The sequence below is a fragment of the Corvus brachyrhynchos genome, unplaced genomic scaffold (assembly GCF_000691975.1).
Source record: "Corvus brachyrhynchos isolate BGI_N302 unplaced genomic scaffold, ASM69197v1 scaffold178, whole genome shotgun sequence".
Classification (NCBI taxonomy): domain Eukaryota; kingdom Metazoa; phylum Chordata; class Aves; order Passeriformes; family Corvidae; genus Corvus; species Corvus brachyrhynchos.
In genome coordinates, this window is record NW_008239304.1 from 1,201,801 (window position 1) to 1,223,467 (window position 21,667).

General features: G+C 36.6%; 1 protein-coding gene across 5 annotated transcripts in view; it reads left to right on the plus strand.

The window, feature by feature from the left end:
- SPOCK3 (sparc/osteonectin, cwcv and kazal-like domains proteoglycan (testican) 3) overlaps window positions 1-21,667 on the plus strand; it is a 187,920-nt gene that overhangs the window by 126,574 nt on the left and 39,679 nt on the right. For all 5 annotated transcript variants that reach the window (XM_017740642.1, XM_017740643.1, XM_008638585.2 and 2 more), the window contains one exon: window positions 7,032-7,146. In XM_017740642.1, the coding sequence (XP_017596131.1) occupies window positions 7,032-7,146 (115 nt within the window). The remainder of the gene's footprint in view (window positions 1-7,031; window positions 7,147-21,667) is intronic.

Genomic DNA, 21,667 nt, shown 5'->3' on the forward strand with positions numbered 1-21,667 from the left:
GTCCTTCACCTCTCCTCCATGTTCTGTATCAGGTAGTGGTCTGTGTTGAACTGGACCTGGAACACACCTGATCAACACTCACCCTGCCCACCCTGCCCCTATGTTTGGTGACAGGAACCACCAACTGAGTTTAAAAAGATAGTTTTTTTACATATTTTACTTAGACTCAAATCTGAGAGCATAATTTCACATAACAATGTGCACCAAATACAATGAAGACAAATTTTGAGGTGAGGAATGTATGTAAGCTTTGTGAAATAGGAATAAAGTTTGAAAATGGGGCATGTGGATAAAAAAATAGAAGAAGCATAACATGAAGATAAGTTGAAAGCACATAGTACTGAGTAATCAGAGATTATTGGTTCAGCTGTCAGGGATGCCAGCTTCTAGCAAGAGATGGGAAACAGATCTGTATTGATGCCTGAGTGTGGAGCTCTACAGGAAAGATTTCTACCCGTGAAACATAAAATGATACTGGAACAAATATACCTTTGTGGTACTCCAGCAAAGTACTAGAGTACATAAAGATCCTGTTGATTGCATCATACAGAAATCTTCTGACCATGATATCTAGAAAATATACAGGAAAGGAAGAACTGTGGGCATTTTTTGGTAGGAGCATGTAGATTTGAAAGGATATTCCAAATTAGCCCAGTGATTCTATTTGTAGTGTATGCACTAATAATTATCAGGGGAATCTGAGTTTAATTATTCATTTGTGTATTTTTTCTTAGATATGGATAGCATACCCTATTTGCTTTTTAAATGTGCAAAAGGGGCTTCTACAGAGTTGTCACTGAGATAAGGTGCACTTAAAGGTGATGGTTACCTTTCAAAGATGAGACACTTTACAGTTGTATAAATATTACTTACTGGATATCTAAAAAATAATTTACTGAACATTTGGCATTAAATGTGATGATGTTCTAGAAAGCATTTCTGTAAGTATCAGCACCTCAGCAGGCGAAAATATCTAAAAGACTCTTAACACTGAATTCACACTTTGTCCAAGACAAGTTATGCTTCTGTTTAGAAAAGGGTGTATGGATGTATCTGGCCAAACTTCAGTCTTTCAGCGTGAAGGGCTTGAAGCACATAATGGACACAGTATTCACTGGACATCTAGATGAGTATCCTGGCAGCTTATTTCTGCTGACTTACATGCTGTAGGGTGTACCAGATCTGCTTCCAGCTGCCCAGGATGTATACAGATGGAAAAGAGGGATTGGAGGGGTGTGTCTGCAGATTGTACCTCAAGGCACTAGTTCATGAGCATCTGTTCTTTACTTGCCAGAGAAGTCACAGGTATCCTCATTACTTAGTTGGTGTTAGTTTTGTTTAAAAGCCACTAGATATTCCTGGCAAGACAGTACTATTGTGGAAAAATGTTATCTTGCACTGAGGTTGTAGCATTCTCAAAAAGGAACAGAATTATGTCTGTGAGAAAAAGCAAATTGATAAAATGATAGGAAATGCCAAAGTCAGTGTTGGACAAGGACTTTATCTTTCTTTTTGTGTAGACTTAAAATGCAATCCTAATTCTGTTGCTTTCTTCCAACAGGGCTCTTCTCTCACATAACACGCAGGATGGACATACCTCCCTTTTATCTAATCAGGAAATTGTTGTCAGTACACTCTTATGCCTTTTATTATATGGTAGCCAGACAGTTAAACAAAGTTCCTCATCTACTTTAGTATGTCTTTATTCCCTGTACATTTTGAGAAGTCTACAAATAGCAACTAATTTACAGCTGTCTCACACACTGTCCCTCTGTGTGATATGTCGTTTTACAGATAGAAGATGGTTCTGCAGATGAAAGCAAATAAGTTATATGTGAGATGTGGCTATCCAATTTAAGGATTTTTTTGGTTCATATTTCACATTGCAAAGTGTTTACGTATTCAACTAATTTTTTAGTTTATCTAAAAATATTTGTCATGTTCCCAAATCATATGTCAGGTTTTCAAGAGCTCAGGAGAGCACAAATACACTCAGTAGCAAACAGAATTATGCTGAAATTATCTAGGATCAACAGACCAGTATAAGCATTACTTTTCTTTTGTGCCATCTCCCGAGTTCATTCATTACACATCTTTCAAACTCTTCAGTAAATGAACAAGATTTATACAAGCAATAATCTCTTGACACTGCTTCATTCCTGAAGCGGGTCTGTACTGTACTTCCCAACTGAATAAGCTTGATGCCATCTGATCCACCTGATTTCTCAAAGCAAGATAAGCTACACAGGTGTAATTCCTGACAGATTTATCTAAGCCCAGTTCTAAAGACGATTATTAAGATTCAAAGAGCTTCTCCAACGATTTAAGATGTCACTATCCTTCTTAAAAAGTCTGCCTAGTATCTAATCTGATACCTTTATGCAGCAATTTAAGACAATTATTTCTTGTAACATTCATTGTGGTATTCTTTTCAGGTACCTTTCAGGTGTCTTTTGCCTATTTGACAGCTGTTATGTGAATCCTCTTTTCTTAAGATCCAGTCCTTCAGCCTCTTTTCAGTGACTATTTTCTAGGTTTCTCATCATTCCTGTTACTCCTTTTTCAATTAATTCCTTTTGTTTGAAACCTTGTCACAAGCTATACAGTGGTGCCAGAGCTATGTGAAATTATCTTACATGTTTTGTAGGTTGCACTAGCATTTATATATCCTGGTATAATGCTTTTAAATACCACTCAGTTGTTCTAATGATGACCAGACTTCTATTTTTCCTTTAGAATGGATGTCTAGCCAGTTGCTCCAGCTTGTTAATATCTCAATTATTTTGTCTACCTAACAGTAGAATATAGCAGTTTTCTGTATTGAATTGCGTTATATTTTAGCCTAATTTAATACTATGACTATTTTTATTATATTTCTATCTTCTAAAACTCTTCCATGTCTAATAGGATATCCTTTAGATCATCTTCCAACCCACTAGAATCATAGAATAACCTGAGTTGGAAGGGACCCACAAGAATCCTCGTGTCCACCTCCTGGCCCTGCACAGGATACCCCGAGTGTCACACCATGTGCCTGAGAGCCTTGTCCGAACACTCCTTGAACTCTGCCAGGCTGGTGCTGTGACCACTTCCCTGGGGAGCCTGTTCCAGTGCCCAGCCATCCTCTGGGTGAAGAACGTTTTTCTAATATCCAACCTAAACCTGCCCTGACAGAACTTCAGGCCATTCCTTTGGATCCTGTCACTGGGCACCACACAGGAGAGATCAGTGCCTGCCCCTCCTCTTCCCCTCATGAGGAAACTGCAGACTGCAGTGAGGTCTCCCCTCAGTCTTCTCCAGGCTGAAAAGACCTCAGCCATTCCAAAACTGCTCCGAGCACTCGAGGTGAGGCCGCTCCAGTGCAGAGCAGAGCAGGACAATCCCCTCCCTTGCCCTGCTGGCGATGCTGTGCCTGATGGTCCCCAGGACATGGCTGGCCCTCCTGGCTGCCAGGGCACAATGATTCAAATTCAACTTGCCATCAGCCAAGACCCTGAGTTTCCTTTCCATGGCACGGCTTTCCAGCATCTCATTCCCCAGTCCATCTGTACATCCAGATTTGCCCCATTCTAGGCGCAGAATCCGGTACTTTTCTTGGTTGAGCTTCATGCAATTGGTGATTGCCCACCCCTATAATTTATCCAGGTCTCTCTGCAGGGCCTTTCTGCCTTGGAGGGAGTCAACAGTTCCTCCCAACTGAATATCATTGGCAAACTTATTTCATATACTTCTGAGTCCTGCATTCAAGTTGTTTATGAAGACCTTGAAGAGCACTGGCCGTACAGTGGAGCTGTGTGGAACCCCAGTAGTAACTGGTCACCAGCCTGATGTAATCCCTAATGTTATCCCATTTACCCCATAGCGCTTTGTGTCCAACCCATGAGCCACATGCTCACCCATCGCATGATAGGTTTGTCCATCTGTGTGCTGGATATTTTGTCCAGAAGGACACTGTGAGAGACGGTATTGAAAGCATTACTGGAATCCAAAAAGATTATATCAACTGGCTTCCCTTGGTCAGCTCGGTGGATAACTCTGTTGTAAAAGGAAATTGTTAAGTTGGACTTCATCCTCAAGAAGCTGTCCTGGCTTCTTACTGAAGCTTCTTACTGAATCACTGACCAGTGATTACATTGTCCTTCATATGTCTTTCAGTAACTCCCAGAGTAATCTTCTCCATAATTTTACCAGGCATGAAGGTTGGACTGGTAGACTTGTAGTTACCAGGGTCAGCATTTGCCAGCTTCCTGTTGATTCTCCAGATTCCCAAGACGGTTGAAAAGTTATGGAGAGAGATCTTGTTATGAAATCAGCCATCTCTTTGAGTACACTGGCATGAATACCCTCACACTATGTCTCCTTTTTGACCACTATTTCTCGTTGTTTCCTCATAGCCTGTATGTCAGTGATTTCTTTTTCTGTGGAATTTTTCAGGTGTATTACTTGCTCTTCTACCAGTTTGAGAATAACACAGAAGGAAGTTTGGCCCACCTTTATTTAACTGAGCTATCTTTACAGTATCCCAGTGCACTGTTAATTTGGGGAATGATGACAAGAGGTTTGAACCAGAGTTTTGTTCCTGGTGTTGTTAGCTGCTAATATGAAATTGTCAGAACAGCCTTGATTCATTTCCAACTTAGGCAAGCACCATGATGTTGCTTTGTTTCTGAAAACAATGAATATATCTCTGCTGCCTGCCTGTCCTTAAAATGAGTTCAGTGAGGGTAAAATTTGATCATACCTGTGAATGGGAGTAGTGATTTGGAAGTGTTGTGTGCTGACCGTGCACTCAGTATCTCATGTATCTCTACCTGTGCCAGGTGTTGAGCATTTAGTTTTTTTAGCATTTAAAAGGACAGTGTTATTTGCAAATAGGACTGAGTAGACATCTTCAAAGAAAAATAAATCAAAAGGACTAAACTCGAAACTCATGATGTTAGCCGAAGCACTTATGAAGTATTTACTAGTCTCTTCAGCAACATTCAAGTAAATCAAAGTTACGAGCATCAGAATCTGTAAAAAATAACCTCTCAGAGAAAGGATTAAAGAAATCTTCAGAAGTTAAAAAAAAAAACCTTATTTTTTTTTCTCACTCTTCATACTGTGGTTCTCAGTGAAACAAACCTGGAATGGGTTTATATCTCAAATTTTAAGTGGTGATCTGACGAAGTGGAGTAATCAAAGCCTAAAGCACAGCTATCTGTAGATTTGAATCCTTAAACTACTAAGTTTGAATAATAAAACCTCTCATATCTTAAAAACAGAAGGACCTCTCTTTTTAACAGAAAAAAATAATAAATTTGAGCTATAATCCATTCCACAAACGCCAAAGATTCTTTTGAGTATTAAGAGATGAATTAGGTCATGTACTGTGTGGAGAGAGGGCTGGTGGATATCATAGCCAATGCAAGTATTCTTCTGTACAGCCAGGATAATTGAGGTAGAGAAAGCATTCAGTTGTTTCAAAATCAGCATAGGCAGGTGTTTGCTTTACTTCCATTTTCTAGTCCTTTATGAGATATTACTGCTATGTAGCTTTCAATTGGAGCAGTTCTGTTGGAGTTTTTTTGGGAGAATTAAAAGGTTCTTTTAGTGTCATTTTCCTTTACCCATGCCTTTTTGGCGAAAGGTAACACATTCAAAACTGAAGTACAATAATGATTTATTTAAATAAAAAAAATTTGAGGTATTAATTTCTGTCTTTTTGGTACTGGCAATGATGCAAAAATGTATTATTTTGATACAGTGATGCAGTTCAGGTTCTGCAAGATACAGAACTGCCTGAGAGTGGGACAGAACTAGAAGTCTGACTGCTTGAAAAGTTGATGAAGTTCTGTAAATTCACAGTGCTGTGGAAACCTCTGGAAACCTCAACTGCAGTCTTTCAGGAGGCTCCTTGATTCTTATATAGCTATAGTGCTCCCACACCTTACGTGTTTTGAGGAGAGAGACAAACTTTGACTTTAGGGTTTCCTGGAAATCCTGATAATCATATAATGGAACTGCATTACAGTGAAGTTTGCTACCCTAACAAAAGAGGAGTCAGGGAATAAAAGACACATTCTGGTGAGATTGTTCTGAAGTGTTGATACATAGAAAACACTTCATAATTTTATTTGTTACTTGAATTGTTTTCTCACTCATGCTTCTGTGTCCTTTCCTATTAAATGAGACATCTTCCATATTTTGTTCAAGGATGAAGTGTTCTCCAAAACAATCTTCCTTCTTTTGCTTTTTGCAAAAGCTCTTGTAAATGCTCTGCTCACCCTTTGTTTTTATGTTTTTCCTGATGATACTTTGGCAAAACATCCCAGAGAAAGATCTCTATTTAAAGAACTGGTTTATTAGAAGAAGAGTTCAGCTTTTCAGTAAAGAAGAACAATGTTTACAACGAAACTATTTTCTCTGTATGTGTTTTTAAACTACATTATTTTTACATGCTTGAAACAATTCTGTTCCTCAGATATAGATAGTTTTTATATGGTTTCTGGATTGGAGCTGTAAGTACACAGATGACAACCTCACAAATGAATCTGTTTCAGATTAGGTATCAGGAAAGATAGTCACTCTGCAGAATTACATTTGGCACAGCTTTTCATTTTATTCATTAATGCTTTTTACCAGGACACTGTCATCTTAAAGATAGAAACTAAGTGATAAATTCCATAGAAATTGACTGTTTATTGCTTCCTATCAATAATGAATGTTGTTGCTGTGTTTATTTGCTCATAGAATACAGATAAAACCAATGCAGTCTACTTCTGTCTAGCAGGGATATTCAAGTCAGTCTCACACCACAAGTGCCTTCATGCTTGAATTGAGTCTGAAACTGTAGCCAGGTTAGGGACTAAAATCTTTGTATCTTTATTTAATCTACTTTTTATTCTGAAAGTAGCAGGAGACTTTTCTTAGCTCCTGTGTCTGCAAAGATTTAAGCATTTCATGAAAGATTGCTTCAAATTTCTTAGATCTATAATTTTTTTGTTATAAAATATGTTTATACTAATGATAGTCATTCTCTCTCTTTACAGTGCAAATTAGACTATCAAGCCTGTGTCTCAGGAAAACAAATTTCAGTGAAATGTGAAGGACGTTGCCCTTGCCCTTCTGACAAATCCACAAATGCAGGCAGAAATGACAGGAGAGGTGAGTGATGGTAATTCGTGTAATATTTTTAATGTGCATTTCCAGCAGGAAGGAAGATTTTGTTCACAGAATATTACAGTTATCAGATATTACAGAAACACTGATTATTCTTGAATAAAACCTGCTTTCTTTTGTTCAAGGTTGTTCCTTTGCCAAGGGTTTTGAAATTGTAGCTATAGTAAAATACCATGGTATTTTTCACATGAGCTATTGTAGTATGAGTTACTGCTGTTCTTTTTTCATTTGCTATTTAATACTCCGTGAGATGCTTATTAGGTGGATTTAAGACAAAGAAGAAATTAATTCCTTGCTCCTCAGTGTTTTCAATTGAATAGTCAAGAAAACAAAGTGTGGTAGAAAGGAAGGAAACTTAGAAGTCCTTGTTGCTGGTCATAGGAGCAAGCAGTTGCGCTGTAGAACTGTTAGTAAATGCTGTATCATGTGAGTTCATTTGAAAATTGCTTGATAGGAATAAATCACCTTCCTTTTGGACCATGCATGAGATTAGGCTGCTAGAATGAAGTTGCTTTGCATTGCTTCTTAGCCGTTGGTGCAACTGGAACAAACTGGAGAAAAAAGAAATGGTGGTTAAGCATATTTGTATTTCAGTGGCTCCAAGTGATTATGGAAGGTTGTTGTTAATAAAACATGATACTGTCTTCGGTGCTTCTGAATAGAGAGCTGTTACGAGGATTTAGGCTACCATGGACCTGAATTTGCCAAGAAAAGTGTGATTGGAGGTCTGCATTTTAAAAATTTCTTTAGACTGATCTCTGTTAGATGCATTTTTTTGTTCTTTCTGTATAGTAACACTTTTGATGAGTAAGCTAGAACCTTTATGCACAAATACCATTGAAAATACAGCAAAATTAGTTTTTAAAGATGATGGGCTTTTTCCTGTAGCAGCCTTGTAGCAATAAAAGGAACAAATATTGCATTAATGTTGATATTTCATTTTAGTTTGAAGCACTATTCCAGATTTATTGGGCAGGATAGTCTTACTGTTTCCATTATAATCTGTAGCTACTGTCAAAACTATATTTTTTTCTTAGTTTAAAAAACAAATTAATGTTCTTCTAACAATGAAGATGACCACGATAAAGATTAAACTGTGTGCAGGCATACAAGTGAATTAAAAAACTGCTCTGAAACACTTCTTTAGGTTCCTTTTTTCATCTTTGGCAATATAATTGATTGTGTAATTAAATATTAATTGAATATATGTAATTAAATGCTCCCTGTGCTGTAACCCCTCTGTAAAATTATAGTCTTGATGTTTTTTAAAGCATTAATTTACAACTTCATGTAGTATCTTGAAAATAAATAGATAAATATATCATCTGCTTGCATTGTTGAAGGGAATGAAAAGCACTGGAAGACCCAGCATGGTGTGGCTAATGTGGCCCCTTTGATAAGATATACAGTGTAACCTGAATGTGGTTGCAGTATCCACTAGCAATAATTTCTGTGTCTCCAGGAGGGATATGGGAATATTTGCGTAACAGCGGGCATGAAGTGAAATTAAGATGGTGAGGTGAAAAGCATCTCTCTGTGAGTAGTAGGCTTACCATTCTCCAGTGTTAGTCTTTTAATATGCTATCATTGCCCTTAGTTTTTGTCAAAATAAGGTTAGCATTTTCTCTGCTGGAAGTTGTTTCACCTGATGCACTTATCTTTTTCCTTTTGTATGTTCTTTCAAGCATATTCTATTTTTCGTACTTCTGTACTAAAATACTGAAAAAATGTAGAGACAAATTTTTTTTGGTTCAAAAATTGGAATTTTTTAAAATTAAGAATGAACTCTTGATGATTTAAGCTGCCAAGGGGTCAAGATTACTTGTGCCTAGTTATGTAAAAGAGAAAAAAAAAGGTCTCCTGGGTTTGGGAATTAACACTAATCCTGTCCTGACAGATTGTCAGAGCAAGAAAAATACAGGGCTTTTCCAAATGCTGCATTTTATTGCAATGCTGAAATTTGTTAATCTGTTTTCTTTACAAGGCCAAAAGCCAGGAAACTTGAGAAACATGAAAGTGAGCTGAGTATCCTCAGTGAAATTTCATCTTTTTTTGTTACAGAATACAAAATTTCTTACAACAGAAGTTCTTATAACAAAAGTTGTAAGAATGCAATTTTTGTCTGTAAGTGGAGCTCTGTAAAGTGTTGTAGCATTTGGACTCGGTGATCTTGGAGATCTTTTCCAAACTAAACGTGTATGTGGCTCCATGATTCTACGCTGCAGATATATGTCAATTGCTTACAAATTTGACAAAGCCGAACAGGCAAAGTAAGGTTACTGTTCCTGTTTCAAGGATGACTTAAGTAAGGGCTTCCTAAAATACATTCCCTGCCTAGGCTATTTAGGACAATTGTTCATCTTTTCAGATTGAAAATTTACTGAATTTTTTTTTTTTTGGTGTATCTGGAGAGCAAGCTATGTCTATGAACTTTCCCAAAATAGTCTTGGTGTGGATCCCCATACTCCTTTGGGAAGTAAAATTAAACCAGTATTCAGAAAACCAGATTTTCTTCTTAAAATGTATGTAAACCTAATAATGAAATCATAGGGTCCTCTAACTTGGAAGTGAACTATCAAGTTTTTCTAATCCATATCTCTGATGAATGCAGGAGGCAGGTGAGGGCATCTGGGCTTTTGTGAAGGCTGTCTCATTTTAATGATACATTTAGAAACATTGAACTTAATTGATGTGCAGGGGCTCTTAGGTTAAATCCATAAATGAGAGTGCTAAGAACTTGATCTGTGTCTAGATGTATAAGTTGTTAAGAAAAACAAAAGTTACAAGCAAAAAAAAGCCCAAACCCCACAATAAAATAAAAATCTTTCTTTGTCATCTTTGTTTTGAATATAATTTAGAGAAAGCAATGGGTATTATGTAAAGTATAAACTACAATAGGTACGCCAGTAATTTTTAAAAAGAGACAAAAAAGACAAATAAACTTAGGGTTATAAATGAGAGGGGGACATCTGCAGAGCATTAGAGGCAGTATTAGGGGAACAAAGTTAGAAATAAATGAATATGGGCAGTAGAGAAGAGAGGGAGGGCTTTGGAAGTTGTGCAGAAGCAGAAAGAAAAAAAGGTAAAGGAGAATGAATGGGAAGCACTACCACTTGTGAGAGAGGTGTTAAATAAGAGACACATGAGGAGGCATCTTGTTTTCCGGGCATAGCCATCACCTCATGTCCCCCTTTTGCCCCAGTCTCCTTTTCAAGCATGTGCCAGGATCTGGGGTATCCAGGTCGTACTGACTTGCACAGCTGTGAATGAAGGGATTTCATTGAGCTGGAATCTGCAGATCTTCATTTTTCTAAGCGCTTCTGAGGCTTTTCCCAGTGGTTATGTGGCACCAGAAACTAGGAAGGATTCTGTGCACTGCACATTTTTACAAAACCAAGGAGTCTTTTGCCCCCTTGGCAGTGTGTGGGCACTTTTTTTTTTTTTTTCCAAATAATGGTCATGGTCCTTTTGCTCTCAGATACAGCAAGCCCTGTCCTTTGCTTGTCCTGCTCCTCCGTGTGATGGGTAAGAACAAATGCACCTGATGCAAAGTGTGGTCTTGCCGACGGGGTCACTGGGAGAAGGAAGTGTGAGACCAGTCCATGGGGTGAATGCAAATGTTGCACTCATTTTTAAGGATGTACAAGTCCTGTTAACCTTCAACACTTAGCTCTGCATATGACACCTCATCTGCTTTACCTTTTGACAGTTCAGATCACCCATCTCCCCCTCTGTTCCCAACTGCCCAGAAAACAAGTACACATCAATCCTTTTTCTGCTTCCCCTTTGGGTAGTAAGTGTGCTTAGCTTTCATATTCAGCTGTCTAGAATGCATAGGAACTGGTAGACCTCCCCTTGCAATGAAGTTTAGCCTGTTCTGTGCATGCACAGCAGAGTAAGCAAGAGCCAGTAGTGCAGCTGGGTGCTGCGATTTGTTCAAGAACTGATGAGATACTGCTTTTACTCAGCTTGATTTCACAACTTGCGTTGCCTCTCTCACTCTTGTTCCAAGCAGGGGGATTACTGGTGACCTGGGAAAGTCAGGCAGAAAATTGTGTTGGTTTCTGCTCTGAAGCTGCACAGAGATACCAAGGTGTATCGGGTCACAGTCCCTGTGACTCCCTCAGTGTTCATCTCAGTGCATCTTGCTGATTTCCACAATCTCTCCTCACTTCCAGCATCTTTCCAGCGGCCAGGATCTTAAATGTCTTCTTTCAGGGAAGGCTCCTTCTTCCAGGATCCATCCTGGAAGCTATTCTTCCAGGATCCATCCTTTCAGTCCCTGCCCCAATTTTCCCAATCAAAATAGGCTGTGTGTAGAGGTGCAATGCGCTAACAGCCTCATATTTGTTAATTCTGTTCCACGTCTCTTTATTTAATGTGCCCCTTTTGTTTTATCAAAATTTATACCAGTCCATACCAGTTGCAGCCAGCAAGGAGGGCCCAAAAGTTCCAATTTTGAAATTCACATACACCCACAAACTTAGCTGCTACCTGTTAGAGTTCACATTTTAAACTATTTTTTTCACCTACTGCAGTAGCACATTTACTTGAAGCTTTGTTACATTTATTTAGTAATGTACAATTCACCGACCTGCATCACCTCTTTCAATGATTTAAAAAGCTTTTAGCTGTTGGCTATTTTGACTTTATTTAAAACATGCTTCCTTTCAGCCAACTTGAGATTAAAATATTAGTAAGATTTCTTCAGGGAAAATTAGATGACCTAAAACAGGGAAGAAACAGGGTGAAAGAAATAAGAATTTTCTGTATTGTCTCATTAACAGATTCTCATTTTAATTTGTGCGATTTATTTCCTTAAAAAAACGTGGAGCTTCGAACAAAATTAGTTCTGCATGTTTGGTACTTCTTGCTAATTATTTAATTAAGTTTTAATTTATTCTTTTTTTCAACTGTGCTTTATCCAGACAACAATTTTATTCTAGTTTAATTTTATTTCTGGTTCATGTTTGATATATAGTGTATTCCTTTTAAACCCATGAATAGACACTGAAATGGTCAAATTTGTGTAACATAAGTGTGTATTGCCAACATTTCTCCAAGAAAATAAAACTGTAAATTTCCAAATCTGATTGAAAGAGTGAGATTATGGGAGAGTTCTTTCAAGTTCTTAACTGATTTCAAGGCTTTTGAGTGGGAATTTTACCATCCTGTTGGAAAAAAAAGAAATTATTATTTTTGTCATCTTAATACTGGGTGGAAAAAAGCAAAAAGCAAAAAGTTGAATGATGTGTAGTCACAAGTGAACTCCCTGCTTCACAGTGTTTTATTTTGCAAGTTAATATATTCAAAATACTTATCTCAGGTACATCAGCTTCTTTTGATGCTAATGAATATCATTAATGACTGTTGCAATTCCCCAACAAACTCAGTGATAATGCTTCTGGAATCATGCCAAGTTTTCTTGCTTGTTGGAATTTTTCACAAAATGTAAAATGTATCTTTACAGCAGTGTACTCATATTCTGAAACAATTGTTCAGAATACATTTGCCGAACATGACATTGTTTTAGTTCAAGACATTGCAATAGAAAAAATATGAACAGCTGAAAGTAATTTTGTACTGTTAGTTAATTGATATCTAATTCATAATTAATATAATGTATAGTAATACTGTTCATTATTGGTATTGATCAAAACCTGTGGGGTTTTTTTCTACATAAAGAAATAAGGCAGTCTGTGAAATATACATCTTAGAAAAAAGGACATAAGAAGTAAACAGAAAGTTAAAATTTTGTCATTTCATGTGGTAAATATAAGGCCTTCCTATATTTGTGTTTTTATAGTATAATACCTTACATTTTCTACCTGACAGAAAGAGCAGTTCTGGATTAAATTGAATACTGCTTGAAGAGTCAGGGTAGGACTGTCATGAGCCAGGATTTGTTTTCTCTTATAATTCTTTTCTGTAGAAATTTACCTTATTTTCAGTCTTAATATTTCCTTGGATTTTTTTTTTTTACTATCATTGTAATTGGATTACTAGTTAAGATAAAGAAAATTAATTATATTAGATTGGTAATTATTTTTTAGGAAAGTAGAGGTTGGAGGAGTGAGATGTTTTATATCCCACCTTCCAGAAAATAAAAAGGGAGGTCCCAGATAACAGCCTTCTGTATCAACTGTATCTTGTATCAACAGCCTATCTTGATCAACTGTAGCATTTAATATCTTTCAGAAGCTGCAGAATGATGCAGAGGAAGGAATACATCAGTCTCTGAAATAAAAGTGTTTCACTTCCATTCAGAAATTGAGATAGAGATTATTCACTCTGCCTTAAATGGTACTGCACTTACTGCATCATTGCAGGCATTTCCTTCTGTGTCTCCTTTGCTTGTTATTTAGGTTGCATGAGGCTTACTGATTAAATAAGTAAATGAAAAATTGTATAAAATATTAATTACATGCAAAACCTTTAAGGTACATGATCGTGTTTCTGGACTGGTTTGTTTGGTTTTGTGCTTGCTTGGACCAAATACCTGGGGTGTATCTCTCTATTGTCACCTGAATATGAGATGTTTGGCAGCACAGATGACAAATTCCCACTGTGTATGTCAGTCTGAAGGAATATGGTCAGTGAAGACCACGGGTATTTCTGCAGAAATTTCGTCAGCAAGTGAGTGTATGGCTGACAGCTCTTGGCTGTGGTCAAAGACCTTCAAAGGTATCTAAGAAAAGCATTCATTGTCAGTTATCTCAAATTTGCTCCACTCCAGAGTACATACATTGGGCCAATTTAATTATTCTTAAAACTAAATATCTTTGGACAGAGTGCTTTGTTTTGTTTCCCTGTCAAGCTACACTAACACTGTGACAAATGTGTGCCATGACATGCCCAGGATCCTCGTCTCCCGAACAGTCTATTTCAAAGATTTGGCTGAGGTGTACTACAGCATCCTCCTGGATTATGTCTTTGGATATCTTCATCATAGGAATAAGGCTGTGTTTCTGCCCTGACACAGAGTCAAGATTCAACTGGGACATCTAAAAGCTCAGGGCCAACTGAAGGTCCTGCAGTTTAAATGGCAAAAGCTATAGCATTGTTGGGAAAATACTGAATATGCATTTTTATTAGCTATTGAAATAGAAGAATTCATTCTCAATAACTTCTGAGTTAATCTCTGATAAATCCTTTGCTAAGAGCTCACTTGGTATTTTCACTAAAATAGGAGAGGTAGGCTTACATTCATGGAAGAAAAAAAGGGCTTCTCTTTACTTCAGCATATGAGGAGGACTATGTAGGTAACAAGGAAGCTCTTGTGTCATACTCTGATTCTAAGCTTTTGCCAGAAGGAGGTGAGAAGGCAACATTGCATGCTGAAAGTATTTTCAGTTAGCATGTCTGGAAGACTTTAATCACAGAATATGACTGCTCTCTCAGCTGCATTCTGTTCCATACTGAATATTGCTGAATTGTTAATTGCTATGTAGAGGTGGGGATAAATAAGAGTAGGATTAAAGGCACTGTGGGTACTGCTTCATTCTGTGTGCCTCAGTGCTTGAAAAACAAATAGAGGGACAAACAACCAAGCAGCACTCTCCGAAATCCTCTGATTTAATTTGCATAGCATCATCTTTTCAATACATGACCTCTGCTATTCCTCATATACTACAGGTATAGATGCCAAAAAAGAGCTTTTATTTTGTTTTCATTCAGAGAGAACACTGACTGGTTTCCAGACTTCACAAATAAAGAGGTTGAGGGCCAAAAATAACACTTGTTAACTCCCTAATCTCTCCTTTGTATTTTTGCCTTTCAATGACAGTATTGTTTTGTAATTCCCTTTTTCTCTTTTGAAAAAGTAACTACACGACATCAATAGAATAAGAATCTGTATTCAAACCAACATGTGCTAGGCCAATTAGGCCTGATATTATCGGTGACCAGTTATGGGGTAGCCAGAAGAGGCCATTTGTATGAAACGGAGAGCAAAATTCCCATGTGTAAGATGAAAAGGTTCATGCAGTGTGGTGAAGGATAAAAATGTAACTTTCAAACTTAAAATAAGGCAAAACCAACCAAAGAAAATTGATGGTATGTAATAATGCTGTTTGGGCTTTATTTACAAATATATTGTTATGTTTTAAAATATATCTGAAAAGGTCTAATTGTAATATTTAATTTCACACTGTCATGCATGTTACAGAAAATAAAGTGACTAGCCTATGCAAAGAAACACAAAGGGACGTGTTCTTATCATGGGCAAGCTGCTCTCAGTTGTTAACTTTCTCTTAGGATTATGCACAGTAAATGAAAGGAGGTGGTCTTGGTAGTCTGGGAGTATAGGTGGTAGCAACACTTTATATATGTGAGTTAAATTTGCACTAGGTAATTGTCAGCCTTCTATAGTTTACTGTTCTTCTTAGCCATACATTTATATTCAGTAAGATATTTTTTATGTAATTGCTACTGCAGTTCTATAGAATGTAACAACAAAAGAAAATATCTTTGCTTTCTTAGTTGCTTAATTTTCATTAGAAAATGTTGCTGATTTTTCTCAAAATGGTGTTTAGATGAAGCCTGAAATACAAGAACATAATGATCAGTGGTATCAGTGGAAGCACTCGGATCCAGGAGTTTGTCTTACCTGTTTTGATATACACTGCTTGAGCTTGATGTCATTGTGGGCTCACAATAAAAATTGAATCTGGGCTCGTATTTCTGCTCTTGCCTTTTCTGCTGGCATCAGTGTGAATCTTGCTATTGATTTAAAAGTAAATCGGCTCTAACACTGTGACTCAGTTTCCTTGTTAGAGGAAAAGACATTATCCATAGGTAAGCCTTCTTACTCTACTAATGTTTCTGAACACTATTTTATTACTATTTCTGAAACCTTTTGATTTTAAAGGGGCTACAAAACTAAAATGTGTTATTGTATTTCCATTGTAGTTCTTCAGAGGGTATTGACTTAAAAGTTAATGTTCATTTTGCTTTTATTGCTTTTTGTACTAGAATGCGTAGTTTTTACTTTTCAGTCTTAAAGCTATTCATCTTTGACCTATATTTAACCAAGCATGCAAGCTAAAATACTGTTTTTCACCTTTTAAAATTTGCTATATACATTTAAAGTAATGGTGAGCTGTAAGTATATATTATATATGATTTGAAGCTATTTGAAGATAAAGTGAAAATGGATGCATTGTAGATGTTTATGCTTTGAAACTTAGTCAGCCTAATTCATTAAGAAAGTCTCTTTTTTCTCTGTTGTATATAAGGTGAATGATAGACGGTTTTTTACTTGATCATTAATAAGAAATACTACTGTTTTACCAGATTTTAGAGATATTTTCTAAATGGTAGGTTATTTCTGAGATAGCAGACTAATAATCTTTGCAACAATTCATTTGTATCTGTAAAATATTTTCATGTCTGTGACAGGAAGGGAATTTGCTAGCATAAAAATCCTGTGTTATTGTATTTGTAGAAGGCATTTATTTAGGATTTATTACTGTGTTTGTGTAATAACAGAAACTCAGTAGAGCTAATTTTATTGGTTGTTTCTTCAATACCAAGATAAATTTTTTGCATGAGTCTTTTTAAATTTTTCAACTATCTTTTTTTTCTCAAGTGACACTGAACCAAGTAAAATTTTTAGCAGTATCTTCATTAATCTAACTCCATGCTAAGACTTTCTAAAAAGAGACTTCTCTATCATTAGTAGTAATGTAATGTAGTGTGATTAGCAGCAATCTAATGTAGTGTAGAATGACAGAGAATGTGTTTGGAGCGAGAGTGATCTGGCCTGATCTGCCCACAATCCCTGGGTCCCTTTTCAATTAGCCTGGGCTTGGCCAGAGCACACCCACATACCTGGTCTTCCTTCCTCTGGAAGCTGGGAAAGATTGGAAAGGAGTCTTACAGGCTGCTTGGTATTACAGGTATTGTGCATGTGTGATGTGGAAGAGATGAAGGGCCTGTGGCTGTGTCTGAAGGACTGGAGAAATGGAGGTGCAGCTGTGTAAGCTGTTATTAGGCTGTACAAGTGACTTCATTGTCAGTTTTGCTGTTTTGCTCCACATGCCCATTTCTCCTATAATTTCAAATTTATTCTGCATGGAGCAGTGTGTATTCACTTCGTTTTAAACACCTTTATAGTTTGAAAAGGATAACTAGAATTAGTTAGTATATTGGTAGATGATATTCTGGCTAAAAGATTTTTGCTTTTTCTTTCTGTTCTTACAAGGATTAGGATATTTGGAAACAAGTGTTAGAAATACATGTTGTGCAGAAGTGATATTACAAATGCAGGTGGAGCAATGAGGCAGAGACATTCTAGTAAAAAGAATACTACTAATTCATATCAGAGTGGAGCTGATAGTGTAAAAAAACAAGAGAAAAGGTAAAATGTGCTTGAGCAGTGATCTTTATTTTTGCTATTTTCTGCAATGAAATCATAATTGCAGAACAAATTAAAATTCCATTGAGCTTGACTGTTACAAGGAAGAAGTGAAGGATTATGGGAAGATTGTCCATTCTATAATATTGTTTATATAAAAAAGACTAGACTGTATATGCTGTGTTTATGAAAATAATCCCCGTAACACTGCAGAAAATACTCAAGAATGCTTTGAAGAAGAACATTTTATTGTTGCCAGGATTAAGTGTAAGACTGAGAAAGGATTGTTAGCTGAATGCTTGTTGTCAATTTTGCGAAGAGCTATGACACTGAAGGGAAGATGGGAATATTGCATACCCATCACTGGAAACAGCTCTTTGCTCACAGTTCCAAGGGCCTTTGCAATAGCAGTCTTCTCTAGAACCACCTGGTCTTTGCTCTTAATTTGGCCTGTTTATTTCCAAGTCATTCCACTTTTTATGGCCGCTTTTGGAAGCTTTGGGTACTCAAATCTATACAGCTTTGTCAAATCCAGGTATGTACATCACATCCACGAATTTGCTTCTAAATGGAAAATTCTTAAGGTAATAATGCCCTGAAAAGCAGTTCTGTCCTACTGTGGTGAGTTGCACTTGGAGAATTTGCTTCTGATGTTTCTTCTGTTACCAGCAAGTGAGTGTTGAACTGGCAGATCTGGCCCTGTGTTAAAAGTATTTGTGTAATACAGTTTTTAATTTCTAAAATAATGTCAGTGTTGCATCTCCGCTCACTGTGTGAGTACTTCTTATCACAGGACATCGAGGACGTGTATGTCCTGTGCAAGTTGTGGCTTAGAGAACAGGTGTGCATGTTCAAGGAGCTAGGCACAGCATGGGATTCCTTTTCCATCTGCTGTGTAGGGAGCAATTCAGGGTGAACTTCCCAAACTGCATCTCGAGCAAAGCTAGCTGGTTCACTCTAAATATGTGGGATTGAGTTTATTCACGTGGGGTGGATGCTTAGAGTGCATTGCCTTTTTTGTAATCCTTGATTTCTGTGGGGTTCTTCCAGCACTCAGGGCCATTTATACACTGCTTCTTTTTAGGTAAAGACTCAATATATACAAGGTGAGTAATTTGTCATTCAGAATTGTTTTCTTACTACTACAAAGTATGCATACACAGAGGAAAAGATTTTTCTGTAAGAGGTTGCTTCAAAATGATTTATTATGAAAATTTTGATTAGCTTGATTGATTTCTTTACTTCCTTTCCCCTTGTGTTTTAGTAGGAGGCGAAGCCCAAATAGTGAATATGCCTTTAGAGGCAGAAAAGTTATCTACAGTGTATCAGCCTGTGGTTTTGTGTGTGTTGCTGCAATTTTAAGAGAGTGAGGCAAGCTGTTATGATGAAAGAAGATAATTAATGCTGTTTTCATTGTATGTTTTGTAACTTTAACTAAGATCTTGGAACAATTCTTGAACAAATTCGGTCCTAGAGTCCCCAAAACACCCAAATTATTTGGAAAGCTTAGTCTGTGTAGCACAACAAACTCCATTAAACTATTTTAGGTAGTCATGAGAGCATGCATTTTTAGGATATATTCATTATTTTCTTTTGCTCTCTGCCAACCAGCTTCCGTGGCTTATAAAGCTGGAAGTTTAAATATAGTCCAGACTATTAAAATGGTGTTGCATTCGATTATAATGGCTGTAATTGCCTTAATTATGTAAATGAAGGGGCTTTGCCAATCTTAGGGTACATTAAAGGCTTTAGAAGTGTGTCACAGTAGTTGTATTGAGAATAAATAAGCAAAGAGATGCAGATCATATGCTAAGTATCTGGATCAGCATTATCTTTCTGTTCATGCAATGTTCAAATAAGCTAACAGGATGTTGCTGTGTTTGTGTCTCAATTACTGATGTGATGGTAATATTTTTTTACTGACACTATCTTTATGCCATCAATATGCAGTAATATTTAAAAGTCTTTCATTACTCACCAGTGGGAGATAACTGCTAGAAAAATCAGGGGTTTTTTGTAAATCAGGTAATTACACTTTAAATTACTTAATTTGCTCCTCCTCCTTATTTTTTGAAGATAAAACATGTGGTGCTAATTGCATAACCTGATTCTGAATTATTTTTTCTGTAAGTATGTCAGTTTATTGAACAGTGAAGCTACTTGAGAGCCTTAGGAAGCTCAGGAATGGACTGATGATGGTTCAGTACTCTTCTGAAAGTGGATCAATAAGATTCATGGAGTCCTCTTCAAGTAGACTGTAAACTGAGTGGTGTTTAAAGAACATGTGATACCCTTTTGGCAACCAGTTCTCAGTAATATTTAATTGAGTCTTTAGTACTTCAATATCCTATTTACTGCTTCAACTGTGCTATCCGTGCTCCTTGTTAAATGGTTGCAGTATCAGTTTTCTGAAGTGACTGTTCTAATAGCTGCTAGAATTTTAGTATTTTCTTTAAAATATCAAAGTCCTTCAGAAGACAGGGATTAAAAAGTCCGTCTTTGGCAGCTATTGCTGATGTTTCTACAGCTGCTACACTGAAATTGACAGAAATTTAATGTGTTAATTACAGTTAATATCCTGGTGATATGGTGGCCCAGTTTGTTTTTTTTTTAGCATACATGTTGGATCTCATTTCTTCCTTGAAGCTGGCCTCTGTCATGGTAACTAGTTTCTACTTGAGCTAATTTTAAGCAAATATTCCAGTAACTTATTATGCAAGGAAAAAAGTTTACTTGGCATATCCTTACTTGGTTACAATACAGTTTTTCAATAATAAATATATAATCAGTTCTTACATATAAAAGTACAAGTTTTCTCTAAAAAACATTTTATCACCTCTCCTTAGCATACAGACAGAAGAACAATATTGATTTACTGTTCCACTTTTGCTTTTTTCGCATAAATGTTTGAACACACTTTCACAGTTGAGAACCATTGTCCTCTTGGTTGGTGTAAAGTTTTAAAGTACTACTGAACATTTTAATGTGGTAGTGCATATTCAGTGATGCTCTGAAAATACCTGTCTGTGCGTTGAAGGTATGATGACAGCTAGGCCGTGTTCACGTCGCTCATTTCTAGTTGTGATAATTTCTAAAAGTTTCAAATGATGATGCAGTGTTAGAAAGAAATGTAACAGAAAAAGTTACTTAACAATAACTCTCCAGGACAATTATTACATGCTTCTCAGTGTTTTTAAGCAAGAGAAAGATGTATTTTCAAAAAAACCACCATCCTTACTTTGCATGCAAAACAGTCCTGCTAGCTTTTAGTCTTCATGTAGGTTACTACAACTTTACTCAGACTCTTGGTAAGAATATGTACTAATGTTAGCATGACCTAAATCTATTCCAAGTGATACATTTTCATATCTTGACTGTTTTCACTGCCAACAAGGCAGGTTTTTTATTTGTAATACAGATTTTTTTTTTTGTATTCTTGATGAATCAGCATTATGAAAACATACAGTAACAAAATTATTAGATCAATCCTATGTGCCTCAAAGTATAGTAATTACCCAACTGTGCTGCTTTTTATCTGCATCACAAAATACAATACCAATACAATACTAATTTCATTTTTTCTTGATATCTTTATTTTATATCCCAGATGCAGATTAATTTACATGTCAGAAATCCTCTAAATAAAGCATTAAAGTCTTCATGGAAAATGAAAAACCCAACTTCTTTCCTGAAGGCACCATGATCCATGAAATTAGCTGTGGCATCTGTTTTAAAAATCCTGCTGATACCGCAAGATCAAGTGCTACAGCCACCTCACATGCAGGCATCAGCACTTGTTCAGTTGTGTCAAATTGTTAAGCTTTGGCTCATTAGCCTGGTGGCACCTTTAAAACATAACTACTCACTAAAATTAAATGGCTTTATATTGTGATTTACTAGTACTGAAATATGTTTTTGTAGGAAAAAAAACCAACTAACAAATATTCTATTTACCATTTCTAAGAGTACAAGTCATAAGAAATTCTGGATTGATTCATCTTCAGTAAAAATTTCTGTGAAATGTTTTTTGCATTATTTATCCTCTTCATAGTAGAGGTTTTTTATAAATTCCTGAGAGCAGTAGTAGAGCATGAAACATGTAAAAGGAGAGTTGTAAAGCCAGTTTAAGTGGAAACTAAGTAATAAGAC